Genomic DNA, 14,871 nt, shown 5'->3' on the forward strand with positions numbered 1-14,871 from the left:
TAGTGATATGAAGCAGAGCATAAAATATCACTGCGAGTGCTTCCTGTGACACCACATTAGGCCTGCAAATCACCCCTCCTCCCCTCAAGACACACACACACACAGAGGGATACACTAGCATCCACCTCCTGTTGTGCGTCCTGATGAGCTGCAGTGTGAATGCTAATTCGTTGACATGTTAAGAAGGGATTTCACTGGTGTTATTACCCAGACTTCTTCTGCTAGTGATGACTGATTCATATCGTTGTGGACTATTATTCATTTTTCTATTCAATGTTAAACCACTGGTTTGTATCACGTACAGTCTCACATGTTTTAATACAAGACACGTGACCAATGACCTTAAACTGCCGTGAAGTTGTCACAGTCTCATCAACACAGATTCAGGCAGCCAGGGTTTCATACATCACAAACTGAAGGAACCAATCCTTTCAACTTCTGGGGACAGGGGGTGGGGCTAAATAAAGTGAAAACCTTGACAACACAGACAGTTAGATTTAGCTGAATCACACGTGCAAACAAATTAAAGGTGCTAACTGTTTTCTGCTCTCTCAGTTGAAGCACTGGAACAAGCAGGTGATGGGCGGGGCTCTAAGCCTCATCTATATCTGTCAATCACGAAGTCAGAGTAAATGAGCTTCAGGCCCAGTTTTTATCTGTCGAAACCATTTTGAATTCTTACCTACAGTTTTAAAAAATATCTGCAGAGATTTCAAGAAAAGAGAAAATGGGAGAGAGATTGTAGCCTACTTCTCTCAAAGGTTAAAACCACAAATAATCATTTAAGGTTAAAGCACTGGTTCAAACTCTGGAGTGATGCACGGTGTGCAGGTGATTTAGATGAGTAGGCCTATGTTTTTGGGCTTTATGCACAGCTCCACTACTCCCTGAAATAAGCCAGCTCCTTTATTTCCTTTTTTACATTATTGGACCAATTGATTAATCCAGGTGTGTCTGACCGTGTCTGACCTCACAACAATGGTCAGGCACACCTGGATTAATCAATTGGTCCAATAATGTAAAACAGGAAATAAAGGAGCTGGCTTATTTCAGGGAGTAGTGGAGCTGTGCATAAAGCCCATTCATGTGTTGTGTGACGGGACTAACCTACTTCAAATAAATAATAATTTATTTTATTTTATTTAATAATAATGTGTCATTAGTGTAACATTGATTAGAGTAGCAGAGTGAAATACCTCAGTGTCCTAGAGGTACATTTCAAATAAAACGGTCAAATAAGCTTTCTTTTATTTATTTAATTTTTTAGTCAGTTGTTAGTTTTATTTTACTTTTTTTTTATCGTAATTTGATTGATCTCACATTTTAGTCTTCTTTACTGACGAGTTGATTAATTAGCTTTTCAGCCAATGAGCTTGACGGACGGACTGCGGTAATGAAATCACTACACCCTCACATTCCCGGCATGCATTGGAGAGAGAGAGAGAGAGAGAGAGAGAGAGAGGCTTGGCTGGGAGCCTGAGGGGGATCGTGATCCTGAGCGCAGCAGAAGAAACGTCAGCATCAGAAGCAGCAGCAGAAGAGGAGGACGGCTCATCACCCTGCTCTCTGTCATCACTGACGACCACTCAGGTAAATTACTCTCACATCTACGTCTTTATTCCCAGCGTCATCCCCGCGCGTCGCCTCCCGTGCGTGTCGGTGTCTGCTGCTGCTGCTGCTGCTGCTGCTCCACCGTGCACCGCCTCTCCTCCGCGTTTTGCCTTCTCTGCTGAAATCCTCCTGATCTCGGAGCGGTTTGGTCTGTGGACGTGGAGTCTCTCTGTGTGTGATGTGAATGTAGCTACAGCAGTGGCGGTGATGATGATGATGATGGTGATGGTGGTGGTGGTGGTGGTGGTGGTGGTGATGATGTACAGGAGCCCTCTCCACGGGAGGTGGGAGGAGGGGAGCTGGGGGGAGAGGAGAGGGGGGTGGGGGCAGGAGTCAGCATTCTGAGGCAGATCAGAGAACAGAGCAGTGGCTTAGCTCAGTCTGACACGTCATCACCTGTTAATGACTGTATTTGTAGTGGATCTGGATCAACACTGATCTGAGTGGAATATTCTTCTTTAATTTGATGATTATTTTACAAACTCAGTTTTTAAATAGGCTACTGAAGATGCCAAACAGGTTTATATGGAATTAGCCCTGAGGACTGCATGTGCAAAAAATCATATTAGTCATTTGACTTATACTGACAGTGATTTTGCACCAGACCATCATGCTGAGGTCTATATACTGTAGACTGCAGCCCCTTAAATAGGCTATGCACTTGGCCATATATAATATTTCAATTGATAAAAGCATTTGCACCGTTGAGCTAATAAACTATTCTGTATATGACCCCAGTCGGTAAGTTTTCAATCCACTTTTCCATCCTCCAAAAATGATAACATGTCCATGAACCAGTTCTTTAAATAACAGAATACTCTATTTTTTACACTGAGATGACACAGATGGACAGAGGACAGCTTGTATTTCACAAAGTTCAGAGAATATCAGTCACTTCTCTCTAGTAACTGAACACACCAGTGACCAGTAAACACCAGTAAACAGTGACCTGTTACTTGCCAGGTTGGGAGCCCACATGAACAGAATCTGTACTGTTACGTCTCACATTCCACTCAGCCTTCTTAGTTTTTTCCGTCATCCAGCATTTGTAGCTGCTCCTTCCTCAGGTGTCTGTGAAGTTGTTCACAGTTAACCACCGTCAGCATCTTAATGGTTTAATTTGACAGGTCAAATAGCAGGATGGAAAATCACCGTATCTATCAGATCCATACTCTGAGGCTCAGTCTTGTTTACCTTGACATGCTCTCAGCAGCCGTCCTCATTAACTCACAGCTGTTGATCAGATTGGTGTGTACAGTGTTCACATGTGAGAATGCACATGCTTGTTGCTGGTTTCTTTAGGTAACCTTTCCTTACAACTCATACTTTGTCCCACTGTTCACATGTCTGTGGCCTGTTGTCATCTTCTTCCTCTTTCTTCATCTCACTTTGACAGCCATTCCTAGATGAGTTACCAACATTTTAAAATAGTAAATACATCATAATTGATCAATGAGTTCCAATAGGAATCCTTTTACCAGTTACAAATAATATCAACTCAATAAATGATAACGATGATGAAAACTTCATGTTATAAGTTGTTACTCCTCACAGTCACATTTTATAGCCAAATCATGCATGTCATGTGTATGCATATCAGCGCTCTCCTTTCCTTTCTGATGGCTTCTGAGCCGTTCAGAATTTCATCTGAAGCGTCCGTGTTGCAGTGGCCAGAGCGGCTGGTTAACATTAGTGGTTAACCAGTCTGCTGCAGCTGACTGATATGGAGGGTTGGAGGGTTGCGTTGCAGGGGTTTTGTTGTAAAGTCTTGTGAGTTAAATGTGCAGCAGAGTAAGCTGTGATTCAGACAACAGGCAAATCAACAGTGTGTGCAACCTACAAGTGCATCAATCAATCAATGTCTTTATTTGTCCCCAAGGGGGCGATTCATTTTGTTTTTTTTAATTCAAATTTTGTTTAGTTGATTTTGTTTAGTTACAACCCAAACCAAAAAGTCATAATCATCATTTATGACAAGACACTTGTAATCTGTCCAGCTTTTAAACTAAGAAGTTATTAATTAAAACTACTTTTGAGGATTTTCAAAGTTTTATCAACATAGACCTATAAACCATTCATGATTAAAATCATTGGTATACACACAGTGTTACTGTTTTCTGCCCAATACAGTTTTTCTGTCAGGGATGCATGAAGCTAAGGAGGAAGGAAAAAAAATGCAGGCAAAACATTACATTACTATAAGAAGCATGTAGTCCAGTACTACCACACCATTCACAGTGGCCATACAGTAAATGAAGCCTCTGTCACTGCAGCAGTCTGAACAGTGTTGTGTCTTCTCTTGTGTGGGGGTCTCAGCTGGTCTGGAGGACTGATGGGGACTGGACCAGTGGAGCCTGAGGTCTGTCTGTGGCTCAACAGAACTTGTAGCAGCTCTTACGTCATTTTTAAAGTATGGATTCTGTGCAGCCGTCTGCATTCATAAATTATGCATTGTTTTGTTTTTCCATCAGAGAGCAGACTCACACAGACCAGACCAAGAGTTGCACTTAACATCATCAACTCCAGGCTTCCTTGAAATAAAAACTTGAGGTTTCCTTAAAATGTTCACTTAAGTGTTTAAGGGTTCTTGTCTCCTTATCTCCTGTACAGTAGCCTATCTCTCCTTATGACTTGAGTCAGTTTAGGTCTTGCACCGAGGAGCTTAGCAACCAAATTCATGAGAATAAAAACCTTAAGGTGCTTTATTCCCACCATTGGATGCTGTTCATATGAAATGAAGTCAGCAGCCTTTTAGTCAGAGCCCAGATATGACTGCATCTCTGTGTTCAGTCTGTGTTTTTACATGGAAATTAGCCCTAGTGGCTAAATCTGGTACAACCATCTCTTCTCTGTTCTTGATTAATGGTATTGTACATTGTCCCGTAATAATAAACTAAACTAAACTACATTGAAATGATCATGACATCTCTCGTCGTTTGGCTCCGCCCACTGATGTGTGGTCAGACCAGTGAACAACAGCTGAGTCACTGCTGAGCTTTTGACCTCATGGTTTCCTGACGTTGATTAGAATGAATAGGAGGAACAGGTCTAATCTCTGGTCTGTGTATGTATCAATGTGGCATCTGCAGCGTGAAGTGCAGCGAGGTCAGAGTGTGGCTGCTGCTGCTGCTGCTGCAGACTCCTGCAGTCGCTGTAGTGGACACTGGACAGGGAGACCTGTAGGAGCAGTGAGCTGCAAGGTTTCATTCATTCATTCATTCGTCAGTTCCGGAGTTGTAATCATTATGACTCTCTGGGCATTATGGCTATGTGTGGTTTTCTGTTTGAACTTGATATTTCAAAGCATGTTTTTATTTTCATGCTGCAATGTATGAAGGATGAGGGACATCATAGGGAAAGTAAGAAAGCATTTCCTTCATTGTCTCACAGCATCAAGCTGTCATTTTGTTAACCATTACAAAAAAACATAACTTTTAATTCATGAGTAGATATTGACAAAAACCTTGAAAAGGGAGTTCAAAAATGTTTAATTTATAAAATGTATACTTGTTCCACCTTTAATTTTAATTCCATTGTCTTAACCCAGAGAGGAAGAAGCAGCTAGAATCAATATTATTGGCAGCCATGCACATGTTTAAGCCTGATCATCACTAACATATATGGAGCTCATAACTACACTGAAGTCAAAGTTGTCATTCTGACATTTAAGGTCTATTAATTGATTACCAGACATCAATTCTGAACTAATTAACATACAAGAAAATATCCCAATTTAAAAGTGTGTCATGGCCTCTGAACTGCACATTGAATTCAGTCACCTCATTATTCATGTGTCTGTGTAGAACTCCAACATTATTGATGTCCCCTCACTTACTGATATAAAAATTAAGTAAGCTGTAGAAACTACAATAGTTTCTGTAAAAGGCTTCAGGTCTGTTTATTGTGCAGCATGTGGACATGTTGTTGTGGTACAGGTCAACTCAACTGTTTTTATTGGAGGTTAATACTGGGTAATTGACAATTTTTTGTTTGTATGATAAACAGACTGATTGAGCTGCTAAACTAAAACACAGAAAGTTCATTAAAAGTCAGATAAATAATCTCAGTGTCATTAATAAACTAAACAGAGGGCATGTACTTTGATGCAGATATAGTCTCATCAGTGAAGTTAAACAATGGGAGGCAGAGACAGACAGAAACAACCAGTCTTTATCTTCAACTGATTTGATTATTCAGAGCCTGGAGGCAGGATGGAAATACTAGAGAGGGCGTGAGCTTTGGACATTTCACAGATAGATAGATATGTTCTGTTTGTTGTTATAAATTCATCCTGTGAGGATCATGGATATCAAATTTCATAGAAACAATAGACTTCTATAGATCAATAGTATTGCGTGAGCTTAGAATTATAGGGTTCTATCTCCGTTTTGGGTAGTTCCGAGATATTGAGCATCAAAGTTCCAACTCAGCTTGTGTTTTGGTTGATAGAACCTTTTTATTTTATGAATAACTAATTTAAAAAATGTTGAAAATTTTAAAATAACACCACACAGGCATTAACAGACCACTAATGGATGATATTATGCAAAAAACTAATTTAAAAAAAAATGGAGATAGAACCTTATAATTCTAAGCTCACGATTGGTCAAAGACAATTTAGGACTAAAGCACTAAGAGGAAGGTCAGGTGGGCCAGCTGACTGACAACATGACTTTTCACTGTAAAACTATCCATCCATCCATCCATCCATCCATCCATCCATCCATCCATCCATCCATCCATCCATCCATCCATCCATCCACCCATCCATCCATCCATCCATCCATCCATCCATTGTCTTTAGATTCTCAACTGGTGGGCCTGTTCTGGGTGGGTTGCAAACAGCTGGTCATAAAACTAAATAAATAATATTTAAAGTACCTGTTGGACTTTTATTTTGGAAAAAAAAGAAAGATATTTTTTATCATTCCTACTTATGTTGACAGGCATGCGTCAGACACATGCAGCAGTCTAGTGCAGTAACCATGGTAACCGCCATTTGATTGTTCACTCTAAGTTTGCTGATGTTTGCAGATGTTGGGTCTTTCTTTTTTTGTGTAGTTATTACATTACCAGTATTCACTTTTGTACAAGCAGTTGTCACCTCAGTTTCTTATTGATGTGCTCTGAAATGCACTTTGCAAATGAAAATATGTGCATTGTGTTGAAAAAGATGACTGTGCACAGTTTTGGAAGACTACTTTTAATAAATTGGCCTGGTTTGAATCCTGTGAAAGTGAGTCGCGACTTAATGATCACAGGAAAATGTGGGTCCCAGGGTGAGAGCAGCTCTACACCACACCCTGGATACATCACCAGTCTATCACATAGAGATGACACCTATCTGGAGGCAACCTAGTGTGCATATCTTTGGACTCGAAACAAATTACAGTTTAATCCACTACAATACTCCAGGGCAGGTTAAATGCCAGCTCCCACCACTCTTCACTTTTGTTTTTGTCACAGTGACCCCTCGCTGTCAGTGGTGACACCCCCCACAGCTCCGACTGTCATGAATAATAAAAGACGAAGATGTCCAGCTGTTAGTAGTGACATGCTGCTTCACCAGGGAGACACAGTCATCCCTTTAAGATCAACGCAGCGCAGGTCACCGCTGACCCGGTGTAGTGGAAGTAGAACGGGAATGATTCAAAACAGGAGAACTGGAGTACAGAGGGAGAGACGGCAGGAATGATCATTAAACAGGAAGTTAGTCAATGGTCCTGATTTAGGGTCAAGGTGTTCAGGTTTGATTGGACATAAAAATGGATCCAGACACCAGTCCACCTTTACATCCTCATGGTTATTCTGATCCTTAGGGCCTTATAAAATCCATTTTGTTTTTTCCCAAATTCCCTTTTTCCCATTTACATTTTTGGGAATTTGTTTTTCTTTTTACCTTTTACTCTTATTTTACTAACAAAAAGAGTGTGTTTTTAATGTTGATGACTAAAATGTACACAAATTAAATGGATATCACTTTGGATTAGGAATTGAGGTAACAAAACACTTTTCTTCATACAGTACCTTAAGAACGAATACTGCATGACGCAATATAACGCTGCACTATTAGTACTTCAGGTACCAAGAAAATATTAATGCTTATGAGCTTTAAACTGTGTCCAGTAAAATAAATTATATTATATTAGTTTTAAAAAAAATCATTTCCTTGTTTTTCACATGGCTTTTGGACGCATCTGTGCCACCCTGATTGGATGAATGATGAATGAATGAATTCCACGATTCCGTCCGCGATTCCGTGATCACTGAAATCATAGGGCCCTAGATCCTCCTACCAACTGTCACTCACTGTGTCAGAGGTCACAAGAGGATGGTGCTAAAAACCAAGAGACACTCCACTCCTCAAAAAACCAGCATCACGTTGCGTTCTCTCAACGTTTGGTAACACATACTGGATATGATCATTGTTATGTGAGGTTGACAATGAAAGCACTTCTACCAGGCTCTGATGTATAATTCATACAGTAGAGCAGCTGAATTAGAGCATGTGGTGGATTCAACAGAGTGAGGATGAGGAGGGTATAGCTTCCTCACAATGTTAAATATAGAAAAACACTGTGGATCAGCAGGGGGTCCTGGAGTGTGTGTGTGTGTATGTCTCCCCCATCATTACTGAGTAAACCCTGTGATTACGGAGCCACAGACCTGATGATAGTTAAGGTCTTCTCTAATGTGTCCTTTGTACTGCTCTCTGCTCTCATCAGTTCTGTTAGAGGCTGAATTTCCAGTCTGGAAATATTCAGCATCTAATAAGAACTGACACGGCCACATCCTTCTTGTGGCTTCTTAGACCACCACACTGCTGCGAGTTCATTTTAGAACGTCTAAAAATACACACTTAGTTTGAAAACTCTCAGGTTTTAGTCTGGATGCCCCCTGATTGGTTCTCATCAGCCTCGACGGAAGTGAAAGCAACATGATGATAGGTTACAGGTGTGTGCTGCAGCTGTTGTTGAAGTGAATTCTGTAGTTTGACTCCAGTGTACAGGATGGCTCAGACGTGTTTGTAGTAGAGTGGATTCAGCTTTTTTACAGTGAGACTCACAGACCACAGAGGACGACGTGATACTGACAGATGATGAATATGCAATATGGAGCTGAGAGGGAGCAGGGGAGTGGGGGGGTTGTCAGCTGTGTGCAGACCGTGGTTCAGGATCAGGACTGAGCTGACAACAACCAGACACACTGGCCCTCATTTATCAAACGTGCGTACACCACAAAAAAGGGTGTACTGACTGAAAAAAAGATTTGAAACTGTAAAAAAATAAGATCTGAATCAGAAAAGATAAAACATGCAACTGAAAGAAATGGGATCTCAAATATCAAATCATATGGAAGTGAAAAATGAAAATAAATAATTTATTCAAAAGAATTACAGTACCAGAGTGGATCATAATTATATTTAACCTGAAAAAACTTTTTGTACATTTATTTTTATTTTGAATACGTTGATGTATTTTTCAGAATTCAAGATCAAAACTTGAAATTTCAGTTTTTTCATGCACAAAACATTTGATCCCAATATAGCTCCATACAGGAGCAGGTGATCTCCACAGCAGAGGTTTAACTGTAAGTAAGTCAACTGCAGGAGCATTTCATGAGATCGCTGGGTTTCCTGACGTGATCGGTGATACATGCGTCTTCAGCCACAATAAACTGTTGTTAATTTTCTGTAATGATCCAAAAGACAATGGTAAATGCACTTTCTAGCCTCGAGGACCACTCAGTGACCACACTGTTTGGTTGCATTCACCCTTTGACACACACACTCATACAGTGCTTTTCATATAGCGCAGCTACAGTTTGTGTCTTGCCCAAGGACATTTCAACATGCAGACTGAAGGAGCCAGTCGGGAATCAAACCACCGATCTTCCAGTTAGTGAACGTCCCTCGCTCTTCCTCCCGAACCGCGATGGGAAAAAACCTATTTGCTTTTAAAGAAGGGTAACATAATGCACCACCTTCAGGGCTGGATTATTAACATACATCATCCCTCAAGCACTGTAAAACTTTAAATATTATAGAGCAAGTAAACATAATATGAATTCCTTGACATGAATATGATTATTGAGTGTATCGATTTGTTGATCATGGCTGCTAAGTGCTAACACACAACAAACCCACAAGTTCTGGTAACAAATGTATTCACTCTTTTAGCTGTGGTTTCACTGCTGCACCACTGCAAAGGTCAATTCATTTACAAAAAAAGGTTGCCAAACCATGAATTAACAGTTAAAACTGAAATAAAACATGTATTTCTTTATTTAATAACACTATAATTGTTATGATTGAAAACAGAGAGTGTTAGACTGATATATTGTTGTGCTGGGTTGATATTACGTGAGTGGATAGAAATGAGCAGCAAAATCAGATTGCATTAATTCCATTGTGGCTGCCTGCTGTGTCATCTTCTGTTAGAGTTGGTCTTTAGTGAGGAGAGGCTGTTCTGCTGGAGGCAGATTACACTCCCTGTTTTGGTTTCACTCCTCTGACAGTGAACGTCTGCCTTGCTGAAACACCTTGGGGCAAAACACTGAATCCTGAAAAGATGACTCACTGAAGTTTTATTATTGTCAGCAGATGTGGTGTAAAAATCCAAACCAGCACTGAGCTGACTCCACAAACCAAAGCTCCGCTAGGCTCAGTGCAGACAAGGGTAGTTCAGTAAAAGTGAGAAGTTTCCAAAAACGATAAGGTACTGGAAAACCCCACTTAAAGGGATAGTTCAACATTATTGGCAAATTCACTTATTGCCATAATCCCTATAGGTTCATTACCTTTAATTGTCGCTGCAAGCTGTTTTTAGATCAGCATGAGCTGCTCAGCTAACGCAACAGAGGCACATGGTATTTTTGCCTTTCCCTCAGTTGTGACCTGCACATTCACCACGCTATGAAATAATAATGTAACATTACGAGACGGAGTTGTTTTCGAGGCAAATGTGTAGCCGAAACTACATTTCAGGCATGGCTGCTGGGCGGAGTGATTTCAAAAACGCAAGTAGTTCCGAGTATTTGCTTCATGTGTTGTAATGTTACATAATTATGCGTTAATATTTCATAGCGTGGTGAATGTGCAGGTCACAACTTGTCCACCAGAGTGTTTTGCAGTTGTTGGATTGTCTATTTAGTTTGATGAGGGGAAGGCGAAAGTACCATGCGCCTCTGTAGCGTTAGCTGAGCAGCTCACGTCTCTGCCCTGCCGATCTAAAAACTTGTTTGCACCAACAATTAAAGGTAATGAACCTGCAGTACTGCTATGACTATAGGGATTATGGCAATAGGCAAATTTGCCAAAATGTTGGAATATCCCTTTAAGCACAGTTCTCTGTATGTAGGAATTCCTCCTCTGGGATGTTACTGGACTGAACTGCTGGTATCATCTGTGTTGACGTGACAGCTGTTCCACAGAACATCACTATCTCCTCATACAAGGACTTCCTGATGGTGACAGTCTGACTTCATTCTCGTGTCTAGATGAAACATTAGCTCCACAGCCCCTTCATTACCCCCTCCTCTTCCCTCTGTCTGTAACCACAACACACTGGAACAACTCTTTCAGTTGTAAAAATGCACTTTCATCTCCTCCCAGCTCCTCTGACTACGAGAGCGTCCCAGTTTTAATTAGGTTTAAGGGCTTCCTCTCCCTCTGTTGGCATGTTTTCTGGGTTGCAGTTTGATAGTTAATCTGCGTGAATGCCTCCTCTCTGCCACTCAGTGAGCTTTCTCCCAGGAGCTCCCAGGGAAATGAGCTGTGATCAGTCCTCCAGCTCTGCATCATCAATCGTCTGGCAGCAGTTCCTCTCCCCGCCCTACTAGGGTAACTTCATTTCTGTTCCAACAAGACTATACCCACAGTAATTGTCTTCACCAAAAAAAAAAAAAATCACCAAACACCAAGGACGTGCAGTCAGGGGAGGCAGGTGAGGCAGTGAATAATTAGCAGAAGTAAGCGATATTTTTGTGTTAATATAAGTCTTAAATATCTTTCGACAGCAATCACTTACATAGAGTGTTTGGACCAAAACACGGGTCTGTCAGTCACTCTGCTCTGCTGTAAGCTGAGGAGAAAACTTTCCTTGTATCCTACAAGTTTTATCCAATGAGGAGAGAGAACGGCATGAAGGGCTGTGTGTGCAGCCAAGGGATGCGCCTGAATGTGGTGACGTAGGGACGAGGACCAATAGATCCATGACGAGGGCGGGGGCTGCTAACTCCATCGGCTGACAAGACGTTATGGTGCATTCAAGGCAACTCGTAACTCGTGTTTTTCCGACCTGTGAAGTCGTACCAGTTCGATCTGGTACGAGTTCACGGGTCGGAAGTTACGAGTGGCCGTTATAGTGCACTTTCACAGGTAAAACAGGTCGGAAAAACACGGGTGGGTTGCCTGGAACGCTACAAAGTCGTAAATCGTGACTTGAAGCTGTAATTTACGGTTTCAAAAGCCGGCCTGGAACGCAGCATTAGCCAGAAACGACCGGATCGCTTACTTCTGCTTTAATCTAAGGTTTAATTTTTTATTTATTTTTTATTTCAGATAACTTTACCACAGGTTTAAATGTGTCAGCATCTGGTGATTTTCATAGTCTAATAAACGCGACTCAACTGACTTTACCTCCGGCCAGGCAGCGGCCGTAGAAGCCACTCGCCGTCTCGTTGTATTTCAGAGGTGAGGCACAGAGCTGCTCTGCCTCTTCTGCCCATACGGTGTGTATGTGGCTTTTGCGTCCAGCAGTTTAGCGGCTAAATCAACTGCAGTGATGGATAACTGTACCGGCGAGGCTCAACAACTTCATGAGCTTCATTTGAGGAATAAACGGCAGTTTTTACCTGACTGGGGGAGACCGACGCCTGAGCTACGGTAGCTAACAGCTAACAGCTAGCAGGTTTTACCTACTTTCTCTTCCTCTCTCTCTCCCTCTCTTTCTTTCTTACACACACAGCCCAGGTTGTCTGTCATATCTGTTGTAAACCTTGTAATACTAGCTTATTGAGTGCAGTTAACATTATTGTTGCTTTGGTTTGAGTGTGGATTAATTGTTAATAGTTTGTTGTGAGCGGTGGTCCAATATCGTGATCCTGTTATTGATGAGTTGGGTTTTAATAACAGCTGATCTGTGTTGCAACGTTAGATGGCGTGGATTGTGATGAGAAGGTGTTGCAATGCACATTTTAAAACGTATTTGTGCAAAGTGCAAATCATTGAGAAAAACCTGTTTGTTGTGACTTCCTTGCGTGATTAGCTGATTTGCCGAATACGATCGTCTGCCTCCCCTGTCGTCACCACACGTCACTGCCAAGCACATAGAACTCAAACTTTGAGCTGTGATTTCAGCTGGATTTACACACTCAGAGAGAAAGAAGTTGTGTCCTCATTATGTTCCCCTGATTAGTTTCCTGTTTTATTTTGAAAACCCCATTGTCTTCTTCCTGCCCTGTTAGCCTTGTGTCTCACAACTGTGTCTTGTTTACAATTAACCCCATGTCTTTGCCTGTTCCCTCCCAGTTTGTCAACCTTTTGTATCTCGTCGTTGTATTTGTTCCTCCGGTGTGTTCCCTCTGTGTTCCCTCTGTGTTCCCTCTGTGTTCCCTCTGTGTTCCCTCCTTGTGAGTATTTGGTTTTATCGTCTTTCTGTTTCTTGGATTTCCTTTTGGCTTCTGTTGTACTTTGCAGGAAACCTTTTAATGTTCTTTTTTGTGTTCTCTGGGACTGGGACCCGTTGACCTTCTTGTGTGTGTTTTTTTTTTTTTTCTGTTTGGAGACATTTTGTCTTTGCCCATTTTTCCCCAATAAAGTACTATTACTAAAGTAATTTCTTGCCTGTGTTCATGTCTGCATGCATGACACTGTCATTGTTTAAAGCTTTTTTCAGTTCTAGTGAGAGAGAAAGAGATTGAGGATGACATGGGATGGATAATCTCAAACCTAAACTGCTGGGGTAAAGAATAAGCACATAACCATTAGATCATCCAGACAAGCACATAAACTCTGCTTCCTATTTAGACTCTTAACAGTTGACAGCTTCTGTCTGGAATAGATGATGTACTTTCAACTCCAGAACGTATATGTTTTTATTAGAAGCAGCAACTCCCCCTGTTCAGTAGAGTTTTTCCTCAATGGATGTGAGGGGTCTAAGGGCAGAGGATGTTGTTATGATGCTGTTTAAATCCCTTTGAGACAAACTGTAAAAAAGGAGCTATACAAATAAAATTGCCTTGACTAGAGTTGACCACTAAAGCAGAAGAAAGGAAAGGAATTCAATGGGATCCTTGCTCCCTCTGGTTTGCCAGGGCCCTAATAAACATTCAAATTATAATCCTTTGGTGCACTTGGACTATCGTTGGGGGGGTGGCACAGTGGTGGGGTGGATTGCAGTCCAAAGCCAGCAGCATGATGTCACACATACCTCTAATGTGATTACCGGTATGGTGACATGAATAATGAGCTCCTCTGCCCTCCTCTGTCTCAGGTGTTCTCCCCCCTCTGGCCTGACAGACCACCACCATGAACTACCTTCGCCGCCGCCTGTCGGACAGCAGCTTTGTGGCCAACCTCCCCAACGGCTACATGATGGATCTGCAGAGGCCGACCCCTCCAGGTTCCTCCACCTCGTCTCCCGCCTCCCCAGCCACAGAGAGGAGGAACCCTGCGAGCATCCTGGGTCAGACCCTGGGCTCGGGCCCTGCCCCGGGTTCGGGTTCGGCCCCGGCCCCGGCCCCGGCCCCAGCCCCAGCCTCAGGCACAGGCACAGGGAGCTTCCTCAGCTCCTTCTCCAGCGTGGTGAAGAGCGCTCAAATGGCCCAGAACGTGGCAGCTGCTGCTCATGCTAAAGCAGCAGCAGCAGCAGCAGCTGATGGCGCTGCCACAGGAAGCAGTCAGCCAGCCAAGCCCGTCATTCGCAAGCCCAAGATCTTGCTGGTTGTTGATGACCAGCACACAGACTGGTGAGTGCACTTCTCATGATTTTTCGTCCCAAATCAGAGATCGAACCCTTTTGGTAATTGTATCACAGTGAAGTGACTAGGTTGTCCCATGATGAAGGCTCCTCATGTGTCCTTTTCCTGGGCAACATGGCTCATGGTCTTTGGGAGGGCTTGAACAACTTGTGACATAAGATGAAAATCCTCAGCAGACTGACTTAATATTGTGCCAGCCTGCAGTCTATGTTGGCAGCAAAATGATGCAGCCACTGCAATGGGGAAATGTACAGTTTAAAGTCTTTCACAGTGGATCAG

General features: G+C 42.2%; 1 protein-coding gene across 4 annotated transcripts in view; it reads left to right on the forward strand.

Moving 5' to 3' along the window:
- The first annotated feature begins 1,456 nt into the window (after positions 1–1,456).
- Positions 1,457–14,871, forward strand: part of syn3 (synapsin III) — a 98,506-nt gene continuing 85,091 nt past the window's right edge. For 3 of the 4 annotated variants that reach the window (XM_085769008.1, XM_085769009.1, XM_085769010.1), the window contains exons 1-2: positions 1,457–1,590; positions 14,106–14,580. In XM_085769008.1, coding sequence (XP_085625134.1) covers positions 14,141–14,580 — 440 coding nt within the window. In that variant the 5' untranslated portion in view covers positions 1,457–1,590; positions 14,106–14,140. The remainder of the gene's footprint in view (positions 1,591–14,105; positions 14,581–14,871) is intronic. The other variant, XM_085769011.1, reaches the window with a different exon arrangement.

This window comes from Trachurus japonicus, chromosome 23 (assembly GCF_045865225.1).
Source record: "Trachurus japonicus isolate A0001 chromosome 23, Traja_1.0".
NCBI classification, from domain to species: Eukaryota; Metazoa; Chordata; class Actinopteri; order Carangiformes; family Carangidae; genus Trachurus; species Trachurus japonicus.